Source organism: Aplysia californica, unplaced genomic scaffold (genome assembly GCF_000002075.1).
Source record: "Aplysia californica isolate F4 #8 unplaced genomic scaffold, AplCal3.0 scaffold00027, whole genome shotgun sequence".
Taxonomy (NCBI): domain Eukaryota; kingdom Metazoa; phylum Mollusca; class Gastropoda; order Aplysiida; family Aplysiidae; genus Aplysia; species Aplysia californica.
Window position 1 is genome coordinate 1929855 of NW_004797297.1, and position 15924 is coordinate 1945778.

A 15924-nucleotide genomic window follows, 5' to 3' on the forward strand; every position below is an offset into this window, starting at 1 on the left:
CATTCACCCTCACAACCCAGCGCCACTTCAAAAAGTACTTCGTCGGTCATGAATGTGCGTTTTCGAGAAAACTTTCAAGCTTCTACACCCATCAAAAACAAAGAAACCACTGTTCATTGGAAAATTAAAATATTCAGGCAGAGCTAGCATCGCCGTATTTGCGTATTTTGGTAATTACAAGCAGAGCTAGCTTATTTGACGTGACCGTATCGCTGTTCCGAGAATACTCGTAGCCCGGACTGGTCCTCGTTACGAGTATACTCGTAGCCCGGATAAAAAGATTTAATTACTGAATTACTAGACAATAATGACTTCTGCTATGAGAGCAAAATTTCTTTGTCCAACTTTACTCTTTTAACCCCATCAGCATCCGGCGGTAATAATCCTGTTCCCCATCGGACGCTGGGAGCGCCCAGTACTAGTGACAACTGTTTCGTTTTATTTAGTGTTAGTTTTTGCTTGTTTTTCAAAACTATTCCCGAACCAAGTTTTTTAGTAATGACTAAGCCTTTGTTTACGCTATTTAGAAGTTGGAGGCAAGCTTTAGGGTTTATAATAATGAGACATAGTGCACTAAGTTTAGGTGACTGTAGAAAAAAACTCAGGAAAATAGTGGAAAAAACTCAGGGCTTAAAGAGTTAAGAAGTGAACGTATTGTGGCGACACACAGTCTTGATTTACGATTTCTTTATGACTTGATGTTGCAATCTTTTATAACAATGTGTGGTTGATTTAAACTGTCCTCGTCTCTTCATAGTGATATTAAACAATATTTAATTTAACTAGTAGTTTCCTCATCATCTGGGTTCTTGAAATACGATGACTGGTGCTGTGTAAAGAGAGTCACATTACCTTTCTCTCTAGAGTGTAGAGCGTTTTTGATATATGAAGTCTTCTCAGATTGTTACATTTCTAACTTGAAAGTTTTGATTTTGACTGCAGTGATCTGACCAAATTGACATAATAATAATAATGGATCCCTGTAGTCCTGCTGGATGAATTGTACCATTAGGGAAAGTAAAAATAAACTCGCTTCCGAAGAGGGTACATCAAAGAAATCTCATGGAGACCAAACTTTGTTTCCGAATAAAACAGTATTAAATCAAATTGTTGAATAATCAAACTGTTGAATCCATGTACTTGAACAGAACATCGGATTTGGACTCTGACAACAGTGACGTAAATCTAATATTTTGGCCTGCTTCAAGCTTTCCATCTCATGAGATGAAGGAAAACATAGCGCCCTTACCTTACAGAATTTATGTTAGGATATGGTATCTGGAAAATTGTATACAATTCATGTCAAACCAGAGGTGAGAGATGGGAAACAGAAGAATGGATGTGGATAATGGGACTGGTCATATACGTACAATAATGACTGTATTGATTCAGCCTGTAAACTGACACAGAGAGAGAATAATGGGAATCAATTATTTTTATTATAATATAACAAACACCTACCCCTCTCTCTCTCTCTCTCTCTCTCTCTCTCTCTCTCTCTCTCTCTCTCTCTCCCTCTCTCTCTCTCTCTCTCTTTCTCTCTCTCTCTTTCTATCTCTCTCACACACACACACACACACACACACATTGCCCGCAGACAAAATTGCATGCTTTCAACTCAAGAGCACTGGAATGTTTGTTTACACTCGTGTCACAGGCCGTCACACGCTAACAAACACAAGATCACGCCCAAGTCTTGCTCAGACGCAAGATACGGCAATTGAAACATCTTGATAGTAGAGAACCTTTGGTGGGATCAGACCCAACAAAGGGGAGGTAATTCTGAATAAGATATTCAGTGATCAAAAATAAATCTCAATGCAACAGACAGTTTTCAAAGGTAAGATACTTCATTTGATGATTGACTAGTACATGAGTACATGATTTAACTAGTGTTGAGCCCTTTTCGTCATGTCAGAAAATCACCCTGAATTATACCTGGGGTGTACAAAAATGGGCAAATTTTGGACTCGAAGTGTTCCCCACCTGTCCAAGACAATCACCTGTACGAACTACCATTTCCCTCTTTACCCCTTGCATTATTTAAAGATTGTAATGGCACTATCCAAGATGTCCTCCTGTTTGAAGCAACCACTTTTTCCCTGTCAATGGGTGGCTGTCTTGGACAATTTTAACTGGATTTTAAAAAATTCCCACAAACCGTCTTTCCACATTTATCATAACGAGAAGTTTTTGTGGGTTTTGTTTTAATTTAAAACCATTTTTTATTCTCCCTTCTCTATGAACAGCATTTTAGGCCGCATTGTGCGTGTGACAGACGAAGTAGTGGAATATCGGCAGTGGGTCAAGGACAAGTATCTGAAGAAAGTGAAATTGAACAAAGAGAACGTGATGCCTGGATTTTCACACTCTGGACCCAAATCCCTTTTATCCTTGCCAACCTGCGAGCCCACAGACCTGGTACATGCCATTCCCGTTCCTCTGTCCAGTCCAGACGGCCTGGGCTCAGGGATGTCCTCGCCCAAAAAATCCCAGAGCCAACAGCAGAGTCAAGGAGCGACATATGCAGCTATAGCCTCTGGTAAAGCTGAAGTTACCAGGTATGTGCTTGTCCACATCATTTTAGTTATTACTTTAATTTTGCACATTATGTGAAAGAATAATGATAACCCCGGTCCTGCGGGAGCCAGGTTTATATTCCCCGATAAGCCTATTTCGGCACCTCGCCTTCATTCCGGTTCCATGTCAGTCAGGCCCCTGTATCAGCACACGCTCATTGAGCATCATCCGCGTGATGACCGGGTCTTGTGTATTCCCGCAGCTCTGCATTTTTGGCCTACTTCTAGAACAGCCTGCGTTGGTTCGTAACTGAGGCATACGTCTCATTCAAAACATGCAAAGTTGGTAGCTTTAGATGTTCGTCATATGAAATTAGAACAAATTGACCCACTTAGACATGAGGTGCTCGAAAGGATAACCAGGAAACAAGACTTCCATTTTTCTGTACAGAATCTTTCAAATGAGCTTTATTTTATATAAAATATTGCCTGATAAAAATAAGTTCATTTGATAGTTTTGAATGCCATTGTGCAGGTAAAAAGAACAGTTTGAGGGCAAAACTTTCGGAAATTGAACATGTTGAAAGAAATGTAACCCTATTGAATCGTTCTATTGTTTTCCCAGGAGTGCTTCTGCGGGTGCCTTGAATGAAGTCAGAAAATCTAGCAGTATAGCAAGCCAAGAGGGCAACAACGAGAGTGAAGGCAGCGAGTCTGGAGGCAACAGCTCTGGGTACAAGTCATCAGCCAGCTCTGATGATGAGGTGAGACCTTTTATGGTTTGAATATTTCTGACTTAGAAGCTGTTCGCATGAGGTCAGGGAGTGTACATTTTTAGCAAAGGCCCACTTCTTATTGCGCATTGATATTTTAAAAACAACTTGCTCTTTTAAATGACAGATTGACTTCAGGTAAAAATATTGAATGGGAGTGAGGATAACTATTGCATCCTGTTGCTCTCCTGCTAACCATTTGAAATCGTTGTCAAAAGTAGAGCAATCATTTATTTCCGAAATGTAAGCTAACTTACAGTCTAATAGGACAAAATTCAATATATATACTTATGTAAATGTTTGAACAACAGAAGAACTTTATCGGGTTCTTCAATTTCATAATTGTATATATACTATATAATACTAAATCTACAAAGTGCAAATTTTATGTGTTCAGATCTGATACTGTCTACTCTTAAAAATAAAACCCTGCAGTAAATGCAGAAAAAAATTAGTGAAGTAGTAAGTGAGTATGAGGAAAAAGTTTATTGATTTTCATGTGAAATGTATTTCATTTTCTGTCTCGTCGTGTAACCAGTCTACATGAAGGATAAGCTGCTGAAGTGTATGTCTATAAATGACAGCCCTAAAAGTTAAAGTTTCAGTGCTGATAATTGATATTTTGCATACGCTAAGGTGAAACTTTTACTAATAAAGATGGACTTGCTTCTTAAAATTTTGAGCAAGCTTGAAAGTATGAGGGAGGCAAAATTTTACTTCATAATTGATTCAGCAGTCTAAGCCTCATTTTGACTGGAGGCAAGACGCATGTGTTTATGTCCTACTGTACCATGCCGTAAACTGCCCTAGGTGAATGCTGGCGCTGTTTCTTCAACAGGACTATGAGACCGGGGAGGAGGGCGTCATTTCTCGCCAGGCCATCCCACACCACAGTGGAGACTACCCAGGTCCTGCTCCTTCTGCTAAAGGCAACCGTTCATCAGCATCCAGTGGTCTTCATCCAATCCAAAGCCAGGAGTATTACCGTAGCAGAGAGTCAACTCGTATGAACCCACCTCTGAGCAATGGGTCTGGGATGGGGAAGGCTCAAAGGGATACCAGCGCTAGCAGTGTCTCTTCCACTCGCTCCAACAATGGCAATAACAGCGGCGGTGGCGGTGGCTCTGGTGTGTATGGTGCTCACCACTACCCCCCCTCTGGCTACTCGGGGGGATATAACGGTGCTTCTGCCTCCCAGCATGAGTCCTCCCCTGCACCTTACTATCCTGCCCCAAACCAGCAACAGCAATACCTGGTCTCTGCCGGCCCTGGCTTGGCCAGAGAGTCGCGGGATCTTCGAGAGCGCTATAACAACTACAATGGAGGGGTACACCAAGCTCCCCTGCACCATAATCATCATAGACCACCACCAGGACCTTTTCCTGGATCCCATCAAAATAATAACGTCCGTGCCAATGGTAGTAAAACATATAGCCGCAGCTCTGGCAACAATAAACAGCGCAGGAAGAAAGGGCGGGATAACTCTGCCAACAGAGGGGCCAGCAACGCCAGGTGATGAAGAGTGCAGCTCTGATGACAGAGCTCGGTGCAAGATTAGATCTACTCAATTATCCTCAGTAGTTTCACTCGTTGACATTTTTGTAACTAGTTCTGATGGTCTGAATCGTGTTTGATCTCCTGCCACGTGTGAAACTGTTTGGTGGTTTGTGTATATAGATGTGGGTGTCATTCAGAGTGCTGTCTGTACGATGTTGCTCTCAGTTGGATTTCGGGATGCTGAGATTTGTATATTTTCATTGAAAGTGGGAAACTGGAGTTGTTCATTGAGGATGTCTGAGAAAAGGAATTAGGTATAATTTTGACATTATGTTCAACTGGATAAGGTTTTTTTTTAGCTTATGATGAAAGTGTGGCTCTACTGGCACTTTTTGCAGTCCTGCTCGACCTGATGAATGAATGAGTCACCGTTATTTTTGTTCAAGAAGACGGACCACAAGTTTGTTGTTAATTGCATTGTTCAGGCTCAGACTAGCTGTACATAAAACTTTCCGTTTGCTTTTGATTGATGGGAGTGCTGTGAGGGAGTGACTGCTAGACTGGTAGTGATTCTGTGTTGCTCAGGAATTTTATCACATTAGCCAGTGAAAGGGGTTGTGTTTTGCTGTAAGCTCCTGCTGGTCTTTTATTCAACTTTTCTGTCCAATGGAAGTAAGTGAATGAGTATGTTAAGTTACGAAAATATAGAAAAATGCTTTAAACATGGATGAAAGTCTTCTGTCTGTAATTTGGGGAAGATGGACAATCTATCATCAAGAAATATGGGAAGAGTAACTATCTTATAGGGTTTTTAAAATAAAATGAGCCTTAGTACTCAACACCATAGGTACTTTTTTATGAGCAACCCTCCCATCCCCACCCCATAGCAGGACTGACTGTAACTATTTCTTTTCATTGGTTGTGACGTCTTGTTTTGGGCAGAAGATAGAAGATAGTGAGATTTTGAACATATGGGCTCATGGCAAAGACTTGTTTAGGGTTAGAATGTTGCAAGTCCTAGATGTTATTGTTACAGATGAAGCTATTTGACTTTGGCCCCTTGTGGTTGTTACATTTTTATCATGTGAAGTTGCTAAACAGTTGCAGTTTGAAGAAAGTGGGGAAGAGATGGACGAAGTCTTTCTACTTTCTGTTTCAGTTTCAGAAATATCATTAGTGCTTACCATTTTTTTACCGTCATAGCTCTCAGGGAGGTGGTGAGTTTGGATAGATTTTTACAATTCAGCTCCATATTTTTCTTGTCGAAGTCATGCTGTCTTTTATGGCAGCTTACTGGACATGTGGAAGTGAGCTTCCCTTAGTGTACCTTTATGTTTTCTTCTAAGAGTTGTTTCTTGACCAGGGTGTGAGTGAGCCATTAGCTGCATAACCACTGTGGTCCAGATCAAGAAATGCTGTTTGGGAAGACATTTGGAAACAGGGGTGGTGGGTAGAAGATACAGGATGTGCCACGGCACTCTAGTCTGCTACTTTGTTTCTTTAGCTTTCTTAACAGGTGATTAGTTATTCCTGAGAGTTAACATATGTATTGAGAAGACTTAATGAAAGTAGCGATGGGGTTTACAGCTGAATGGCCGTTTTCAGTCTTTTTAGGTTGTGCAACTTTCATCCATGTTTAAAGTATTGTTGGGGTATATGAGTGAAGTTATTTGTTGCCCGTGCCTTTAGTGCTTGATGACCTGGTCATACATTTGGAATGATGTGTGTTGTTAGATCTCAAACTCTACAGATTGTTTCCACACACTTTTTTACTTTCCCCACAACTAGAGATGCTCACTTCTCATGAAGCTCGGTTAAGTATTGGTTCCTTTCAGACAAGTTTTGTTTTTTCTGTTCAGTTGTGTGTTTCCCCTGGTAGAACCTCGTGTAATTTTGATTTTGAACATACCGGAACAGAGTAGATTTTGTAAGTGGAAAGTGGTATATTTTGAGTGTGTGGTGTGTGTGCGTGCAAGTGCTTATTCTGTTTATGTATGTTCTCCGTGTTCAGTTATATCACTTGACAAGTGAATAATGTTAGATCATTACAAAACTGAATTTATTCTTTGTGATTTCATTGGTACATTTCCATGGGTGATCATTTTCTTTGTGTTTTCTTGTTATGTTCAACAATCAATGTTGTCCTAGCATTTATTTTTTTGCCAACAAATGCTCTTGGAGATCATGAACATATTGCAGCAAGTAAAGAATAATTTCTGTATTCTTTTGTCTTTTCATGTATACAGTTCTGTTCAACCACCTTCATTTGTCATTTAGAAATATCTTGATATTGTTTTATTATTGTTTTCTTCCATTTTCTCCTGTTTTGAACAGCCCACACACAAAAAAAAATACAACACCACGTTATATTCAAGTTTTTCACGAGAAACGTGTGCTTTGTCATGGTTGTTATAATACACATTCAAAGTTCTCTTTAAGTTCATGGTTGCTATTTTATTATATTGTTTTCCAGTTGTGATATTTTCAGACAAGAATTTATATTTATGAAGTATTACATGTTCTAGATCTAGTACATTTATTTTGGTTTTGGTTTTTTGGAGGAATTTTTTTAAATGAGAGAATTGTTATCTGTTAGGAAATGGTGAAGATGAATAGCACTTTTTGGGAGGTAATCAACATATACTATTTGTAGCAAGTTCAGTTTTAAATCATCATCTATTAAAATGTCTCCAATTTTCTCTCTCTGTTGAATGAGAACAAAACAATTTGATTGTGCATCCGGCTTGCTGTGAACACCATTCTTCAGCTTTCAAAATGACACAAGTTTTTGTTTTTTTTGTTTTTGTTCTTTTGATTGTCACCATGTTGTCAGAGGAAATCTCCAAATCAAAAAGACACTTTGTATTGAGTGATGGCTGGTTTCTGAAGTATTAAAATAAGCTTGATTTAATTGAAAAATTTCCCTGAGAGCTCTTAAGCGCTCAGCTTGGGTTTAGTCAGTTGTTTTAGAAATGGGAACAAGTCCAGTTAATTATATTAAACTGAAAGCAATAGTTGTTTAGGTTTGTTTTGTTTTTTGTTGAATATCATCTTATATAGTATTGACATTCATTTCTTTTCTTTTTTTTTTTTCATTCGTGGTCTTCTATGTTTCCATATTGTTTGATTATGCTTTAAGTGACTGCATTTTTATGTTTTTAAAAATATATTTGACAGGATATGTAAATCAACAGTGGGATATGTAGTGAGAATGATACTGGATTATTAGCACTTTTTTTTTCCAGCTTTAAATCTCTCCTTGCTGATTTGTTTATAGAACAGCATTTCTTCCCAAAGTCCAATATCTGTTCCTTTGCGAGGGTCACAAAAAATGTCCTCAAGGGTTCCAGGATTGAGTTGAAAGGGGAAAAGTCCTATCAAAACATCCAAAACATAGACTTGTTTCTGTGTATTTCTTGTTAAAAATGGAAATGCTTTTTACGACTTGATGGTTAGCTATTTTAACCAATAAGATTATTACATCTAAAGTTTTGGTGTCATTGACCCCCCCGCCAAAAATGATCAGTTTTGAAAATGAATCGGGGCAAGATCTCTTAGTAATGAGAACGTACGCTTTCCATTTCTCATTAGAAGGGCATTTTGAAGTTTTTGATAGGATATGTCTCTAGCACTGTTTTCTCAAATGTTTGTGTTTGAGTGACTGCAAGAGGATTATTTCTATTCAATCACTTGCACTAAATGAGGATAGTAATCTGAATTATAGATTTTGATCATAGAGTCGTAGAGCTAACAATTGACTCATTCAATGCACATGAAAGTGAGTGTTTGTGTGGTTTATAAGATAAACAGAGCTAATTGTTTGTAGTTTTTCTGAGTGTGAGTCGAGTAAATGGTGTGTTTGGCTAGTTAGACAGAATGTGTGTCTTCATGTTGACACAACTTTACAAATGTCTCATAGCTCCTGGTAAGGACAATGGGTCTACTGGGAAGTCATATCATCAAATCTCAAATGACAGCACCAAACCTAGTGGTAGTGGGAAAATTCTCTGCCTGTATCATCAGAGTGCCTGCACTATATTTCTGAAATCAAAATAGCTTCCTTACTGGAAGGAATATCGAAACTGAGAGTGCTCTTCACTTTCTCTTTTGATAATAATACAAACAAACAATGCTTACTCCTGCCAGGGGAAAAAGACCTATTTTGGGAAGGACTCAGGGGTTAAGTACCTAAGTCTGTGGGCTGGATGTGGACTTGAGCTGGCAATTACATCAATCCTCTTGTCTTTTGGCTGTAAAAAAAATGTATTTCATCATCAAGAAAGGGTCAGGAGTGAAGGGTGCAGCCGGAGAAACAGACAGATTTAAGAAATAGAGAGAAGACAGCCAAAATACACACGCTAAAAAATTGTTAATTAAAGCCAGTGGCTATAGACAAGAGTTTCTAGCCTCCTTTGCACATTACTAGTAGTTATAAGTGAGGGAAATGCATTCGTTAAACATGGATTTCATTTCTTTTTTAACCGTTTCCTTGGAACAAGCATTAGTTAACTGTCCTGCCAAGAAATCTTTATGTTAAAAAATGCTGTTGGAAAAAAAGTTCTTTGTAAATATAATTATGCAAAAGTTATTCAGCCATGTGTTCTATATTTATCAAGTTTTGGGATTCCTTTATGTTATATTTTCAAATCAGAAGTAGTCAGTGGGTTCAAGGCAGTCTGTCAGAAATCCAAAGATCTGTAACGTTTGTCTCGTAGATGCTTAAACAAGTATAAACTTCTCTCTATTGCCAGCCATTTTAGTGATCATCAATATCATAAAGTTATTTATATCAAGTCATGAACATATGACATATTTATGATCTGCTCACCAATGTTCATTTTCAGTTTGTCACCTTGTATTGTGCTATGCATATTGTATTTTGTATGTAAGATATAATCAAATGACTGCATATTTCTTCAAAATTTGCATGTTCTTACTCTTTCCTATCACAATACAAGTAGGCCTACAAATGTCATCTCTTATTTATTTGGTCATAATGCTTCTGTCTGTCTCGTGCTGTAGCACAAGTTATTTATGTGAAGGGACTGTAAGAATCGACGTGTACTTTCTTTTATTTTGAAAGCATTGTTGGACGAAATGCTAGATATAAGTTGACAGGTGTGTACTTCTCATTTCACAGAAGCTTATTAAATTATTGCGGCTGAGTCCACTCATACATATGGTTTTGTCAGATGGTAAATGATGTGCTGGCTATAGGGTGGTAGCAATTGTGGGTTTGACAGATGTGGTTCTATTCCACAGCAAGTTGTTTATTGGATGGTGAGTGAGAGTTAAAGTGAGGTTGACTTAACATGGGTAGTAAATGACTTGTGGATTGCCCTTGTTATTGAAGTAGGGGCTAGATTTAGATCATTGTTTATACATTTCCGAGTGAATGTTTCCCAGTGTTAAGGGGACATGAGGGTAAACTTCTCAATTTAACATTTGTTTTATATGCACAACATCAGCATTGACTCTCTGAATTTTTATGGCCCAGAATCTTATCATTTTTTGCATGGATGAGACATAGTGTTCCAAGAGTTTTCCACAGTCTTTGTTCAAAAGTGGAAGACTGTTGTTGTATCGACTGGAAATGACCCACTAAAGTATTTGACCAATGTTTGTTGTCTAATCCAAGCAAATGTTTCTTTTAGTCATAGACAATGAAAAATACTTAATAATTTATTGCATTGGTATTGTATGATGGTTTTGAGAGTATTAGGTGTAAAAGATGGGTTATAAGCATTAGGCAGTGTGTGAATATATATATATATGATAATAATATATATATTATATATATATATTTATATACATGTATATTATGCATTTGCTGAGCTTGTGAGTGGCGTGCTTCAGTGTTCTTTTTGAGACAGAAGTAACAAGACATGCCGTCCCTTCTGTAGTGTCTTGCATTGATTTAATGCTGTATGGACGATGATGTATAATGAAAATGTGTCATGTTTTTAAGTTGTGTTTTACATTATGGTGAAACTGGTCATTTAATCATATCTTGAATGTTGATCTGTCTTCATGCCCAGTATCACAAATTGTTTATAGTGTAGTCACAATAGCTCAAAATCATTTTTGCAGTTATCAGATGGGGACGAGAAGGTAATCTGTGGCTTTCAAAATAATTACTTAATTATGCATGTGTATAAATAGGTTCCAAATTTGTTTATTTCTCCCCCCCCCCCCCCCTCCATTTTTGTTTATTTTGGATTGACTCAAAGATAAATGATTGTAATAGTTCTAGGGTAACATTTAAAATAAGCAGCAAATGCAGTCAAAATAAAGATAGTTTTCAATTTTTTAAAGATGAAGTTAATAAATTTCTCTATTAGTTTTTGATAGATCAACTGTGCAATATAATTTGGGAAATGGAAAGGGGGGTTTTGTTTTGTCTCTTTACTTTTTTGTTGGTCCCCTTTGTTCTGATATTGTGCTACATGTATGAACTTGTTGACTAATTTTCCCTTGTCCATTGTTTTTCAAGTAACAATAATGTCCACCCAAAAAAAAGATAAATGTAAAATTAACAAAAAAAATAAATAAAAGAAATCAAAAATGAAAAAAAATAATGATAAAAAAATAAACAAATAAAAGTTTTAAAATGCACCGATGGTTTTCTTTCCTTTTTTGCTTTGTTTTGTTTTGGTGTGACATGTATTTTTCCTACGCTAGATGTGAGTGGTGAAAGCAGCTTTGCGTCCTACAGTTGGTTGTAAATCTGTGGGTCAAGCCTCTAACCTAAGTGGTTTTGTGGACAAAGTTTCTGTTTCTACAGTTCTGTGTTCCTTTGAACTGTTTGAAAAATTGCCTACATTTCAGCAGTCTTGTAATTGAAGTAGATGGCTTGAAGGCAACATTGATAACCTAGCTGCCAACCAGTACGTATAATACGTAAAAAACATAATTTAATGCGTCTTTAAGGGTCTGAGCAAGGAAATCTTGTTTTCTTATTTTTCAAGATATGTATTCTGTTTTCTTGTAACAGTAATGCTCCTCACAAATGTGCCAATGCTGTAGAAAAAATTAACTTTTGAGCTGGCTTTGCAAATTCAATGGTGTCAACCTAAAGTGAGCTGGCTTTATTTGAACAATCGGTTAAAGTGAACAATATTCTGTGGTCCCGATTGAAACGCCTTTTGTTTTAGTAAATTAAAAAATAGTCGATAAACTGAACCGGTTTCATGGGGAAATCGGATAAAGTGAACGCCCAAAATGAATGAAAGAGAAGAACGGACCAACCGTGTCACTGTTGCCATGCTGTGAAAATAAAATTCTTTTCCTCGGCTATCGGCAGACAATCCCAGCTTGGCGTTGGCGAAAGAAAAAGCTCTAGTCTAGGCTCACCCACTGTGTTGTCTCCCTACCCCACCTCCACCCTGGACCCACCACTGCGCATAGCTATTGTTTCTAGGCCTCCACCCTACCAAATGGTTAAACTGAACCTCGAATAAAGTGAACACTTTTTTTCTGATCCCAAAGAGTTCATTTTTAACGGACTCCATCGTACATGTAATAGAACAAAGCCCATAAGTGTCAGGTAAGTCACTACAACTTTTGTCGCAGATCTACTTTGAATAGTTTAAATGTATTGAATATGGAAAAGGGTGTGAAGGGTTTGGAGAGGGATTACTTGGACAATGCCCACCATCTTGACCCGCTGTGAGGGAGAGTCAAGTTGTTCTGTTTTTATTTTTAAAAATTGCCAAGTCTGTGTTAGGTATTGCTTCCCCATTTTCATGGCTGTTTTTGTTGTTCTCTCGCCCTCCTGGCCACTGCATGGCTGTAAGATTGTCTTTGTGCTTCCCTACTTATACTAATACCCATGTAGTCTTTCTAAACTTTTGGGGGGTTATTTCTGTATTATCTCTTTCCCCCCTCCTCCTCCCTCCGTCCGTCTAAATGACATAATTTACTCTCAGCCCTTGTGCTACTAATGCATTTACAACTTATGCACAGGGAAAGAGATAATGTGAGAAGCCTCTTAACTGGATTCATTTGTTCCGAACTCGGACCTTTTCTAAAAAAAAAAAAGAAAAAGAAACTTTCTGCCCCCTTTGGCCCCTTCTCTGGGCTCCTGACTCTTTCTGCTGTCTTCCTACTGCTATCTCTTGGCTCCTTCTCCCTCTCGTTGCTGCCTTTCAGCCTCACCACTTATCTTAGTGTAGGTAAGATATAATATTCTGACACCTAGCCTTCTCAGATAAGGGCAAAAAATCTGAGGTCCCGAGTGCAAGTTGCCCACGTTAAATTTAAAGATCCCTTTGTGGTCCTAAAATTTATAAGAGTAGGCTTCGGTCGCCTCCCGGGCAAAATTTGAAATAATTCATACCAAACTGAAAATGATTAATATTAATATGTCCCACGCGCTCATATGACCGTATCACAGCAGTAAAACAACCAAACCACCTGCCAACCATCCCCCCCCCCCAAAAAAAACCCAACTACAACAGCAATATATATATACCAGGGATAGCTCGAATCCGTCGGGACCGGCTATTGAATTAATAATTGTCTACAAAGGAGCAATATCCACCTGTCCCAAGTCATGCTCAGAGAAAAGTAGACCTACCCATCAGATCAGTAGATCAGAGCATTCACCGATGGATCATCCATGGAAGCAACACAAGACGGAGGTGAAGGTATCTTGGCCTACATAGAGTGGCTTGACGAATAAATAAATTCCAGCATCAGCATACCAACAGGGAAAAGGGTAGAGACAGAAGCTCCCCAAGAGGCAGCCAAGGTGCTTGGAAACAGGGAGGCCACACACAACGTGAAAGTGGTACTTTTGAACGACGCAAAATCAGCCCTACAATCCGTAGAGAACAACCAGAGTATTGAACTCAACGCCCTAACAAGAGCTATCATGGCACTAAACTCTACAGCCAGCAGCGTTGTCTTGCAATGGATTCCCAGGCGCGTCGACATAGTACCGTTACTCGTATTATTTGGAAATGAATGTGCCGACGAATTGGTGAGGGAAGGAGGACAAATGGAACAAACCCATCCCAGACCCTACTTTTAACTTTTATTGCTTACTGATCCCATTATAATTAATAATATAATCCACGAGGTTCGTAGAGGCGCTATGTGATAGAGAGCCTGGTCAGATCATCAGATGTTCACGGTCCACCTCTTTCTTTGCCTTCCTCTCTTTCTCCTCCCCTATACAGTTCCCTGGAGAATGGTCTTCGATAGGCCATACGATCTTGTTACACTGATAGTGATAGAGAGCCTGGTCAGATCATCAGATGTCTCCACTTTTCTTGGGGTTTTTTTTGCGAGCGCCTGAGTTTGGGCGACGGATTTTCGAGTCCATTCCGCAATGTTGACGGTCCACCTCTTTCTTTGCCTTCCTCTCTTTCTCCTCCCCTATACAGTTCCCTGAAGAATGGTCTTCGATAGGCCATACGATCTTGTTACCTGACCATACCTATTCATTTCTCTTCGCTTCACAGTAGACAGCAAGTCTAAATAGTTAAGTAGCTGATATGTTGTTTCACTCTACTGCGCACTTCCTCGTTATTTTGTGACGTGGTCATTATATGATGAGATACCAAAGAGTCGTCTAACGCATCTCATTTCGGCTGCTTGGATCTTCCTCCAAAGCTCTGCCGTCAAGGTCCATGATTCGCAAGCATACAGAAGGATGAAGATGACGAGGGCATAGAGTAGTCTGATTTTGGAATTGACTGACATGTTTCGATCTTTCGATGGTCTTAGTATTGTAAGTGCCCATGTTGTTTGTGCAATTCTTGCATGGACTTCTGGCTTGGATCATTCTTTGCTGATGATGGTACCAAGGTACTTGAACTGGTCAACTGTTTCAAGCTGTTGACCATTGACTGTAATTTTGGTTTTAATTGGTTCGTCATTATTTCTCATCATTTATGTTTTCTCGGCACTAATTTCCATACCATATCTGGTCGATGTTTCATCCAGTTGTTTTACCAGTAAGTCATCTGCAAACCTGAGGTTAGTAACTGTTCGTCCACCGATGCTGACTGTACTCGTATGATTTTCAAGAACATCAGACATGGTTCGTTCAAGGAAGATGTAGAACAGGGTAGGCGATAGCTAACAACCTTGGCGCACTCCGACAGTAGTGTGAAACCATTCTCCTATTTTCCCCTGGGCGAGGACTGCACTGGTGATTTTTTTTTTTTTTTTGGTATAGTTATTGGATCGACTCTTTCAACTTTTGGCCCATGTTGTATTTCTTTATGGTTGCCCACAACGCATCACGCCACACGCAATCCAAAGCTTTTTAAAAAAATCAATGAATACAAGGAAGATGCCTTGCTTGTGTCGACTGTATTTCTCGCACAGAACTCTGGGGTTGAATATCTGTTCTGTTGTACTTCTTCCATGCCTGAACCTGGCTTACTCTTCGGCAATTATTTCTTCTTCCTGATATCTCAGTCGGTTCAGTATAACTTTTCAGCATCACTTTGCTTGCATGGCTTATTAGGTTGATAGTTTTGGCATATCAACTACCAGGAAACACTCATTAAGTCAGCAATCCATGCCCAATGGAACGAAACGCACCCACAACACAGAAGAAAGGACCCAATCTACCAGCTCAAGAGCCGACCAAGTGATAATCTTTTTAGACTCAGAACAGTACACAACAGGCTGAAGCATCACATGCTCTCTCGTTTCAAAATCGGTGATGGGTCCAAAAGAAGAAGAAGAAGAAGAAGGAGGAGGAGGAGGAGGAGGAGGAGAAGAAGAAGAAGAAGAAGAAGAAGCAGGGACCAGCCTCGGTAGTTCGAGGGATCCGTAGTTCGAGGAAGAAACAAAGATTGCTACGGTAGGGCCCTTTGATGAGTAAGTGGGGCAGAGATGAGAATGTGCAGTTCGTATGTGAAGTCCGCCCATTTTCCCTCAGACCGCCGGGGCCAGCAATGAGCGTGATAGTGATCTGAGGAGCAGCAGCGGGGTAGATCTAGACTGGAAGTGTTAGTTGTTGTTATGCTTTGTTCTAGTTGAAGTTGAAGCCATGGTGAAACGAAAAATGGGGTGCTCCATGATGTGCGTGTGTGTGTGTGTGTGAGTGTGTGTGTCGAGCAGGACGCTAAAAATAGCACATCTAGCTGCTTCTATGGAGGGAGGAATGTATTTTA

At 39.2% G+C, this 15924-nt stretch overlaps 1 protein-coding gene across 3 annotated transcripts in view; it reads left to right on the plus strand.

Moving 5' to 3' along the window:
- The window catches only part of LOC101856779 (terminal nucleotidyltransferase 4A), a 39550-nt gene extending 28147 nt beyond the window's left edge, over nucleotides 1-11403 (plus strand). For 2 of the 3 annotated variants that reach the window (XM_005091252.3, XM_005091253.3), the window contains exons 9-11: nucleotides 2250-2561; nucleotides 3145-3283; nucleotides 4131-11403. In XM_005091252.3, coding sequence (XP_005091309.1) covers nucleotides 2250-2561; nucleotides 3145-3283; nucleotides 4131-4808 — 1129 coding nt within the window. In that variant the 3' untranslated portion in view covers nucleotides 4809-11403. Of the gene's footprint in view, nucleotides 1-2249; nucleotides 2562-3144; nucleotides 3284-4102 lie in introns of all 3 variants that reach the window. The other variant, XM_013090320.2, reaches the window with a different exon arrangement.
- Nucleotides 11404-15924: the final 4521 nt, after the last annotated feature.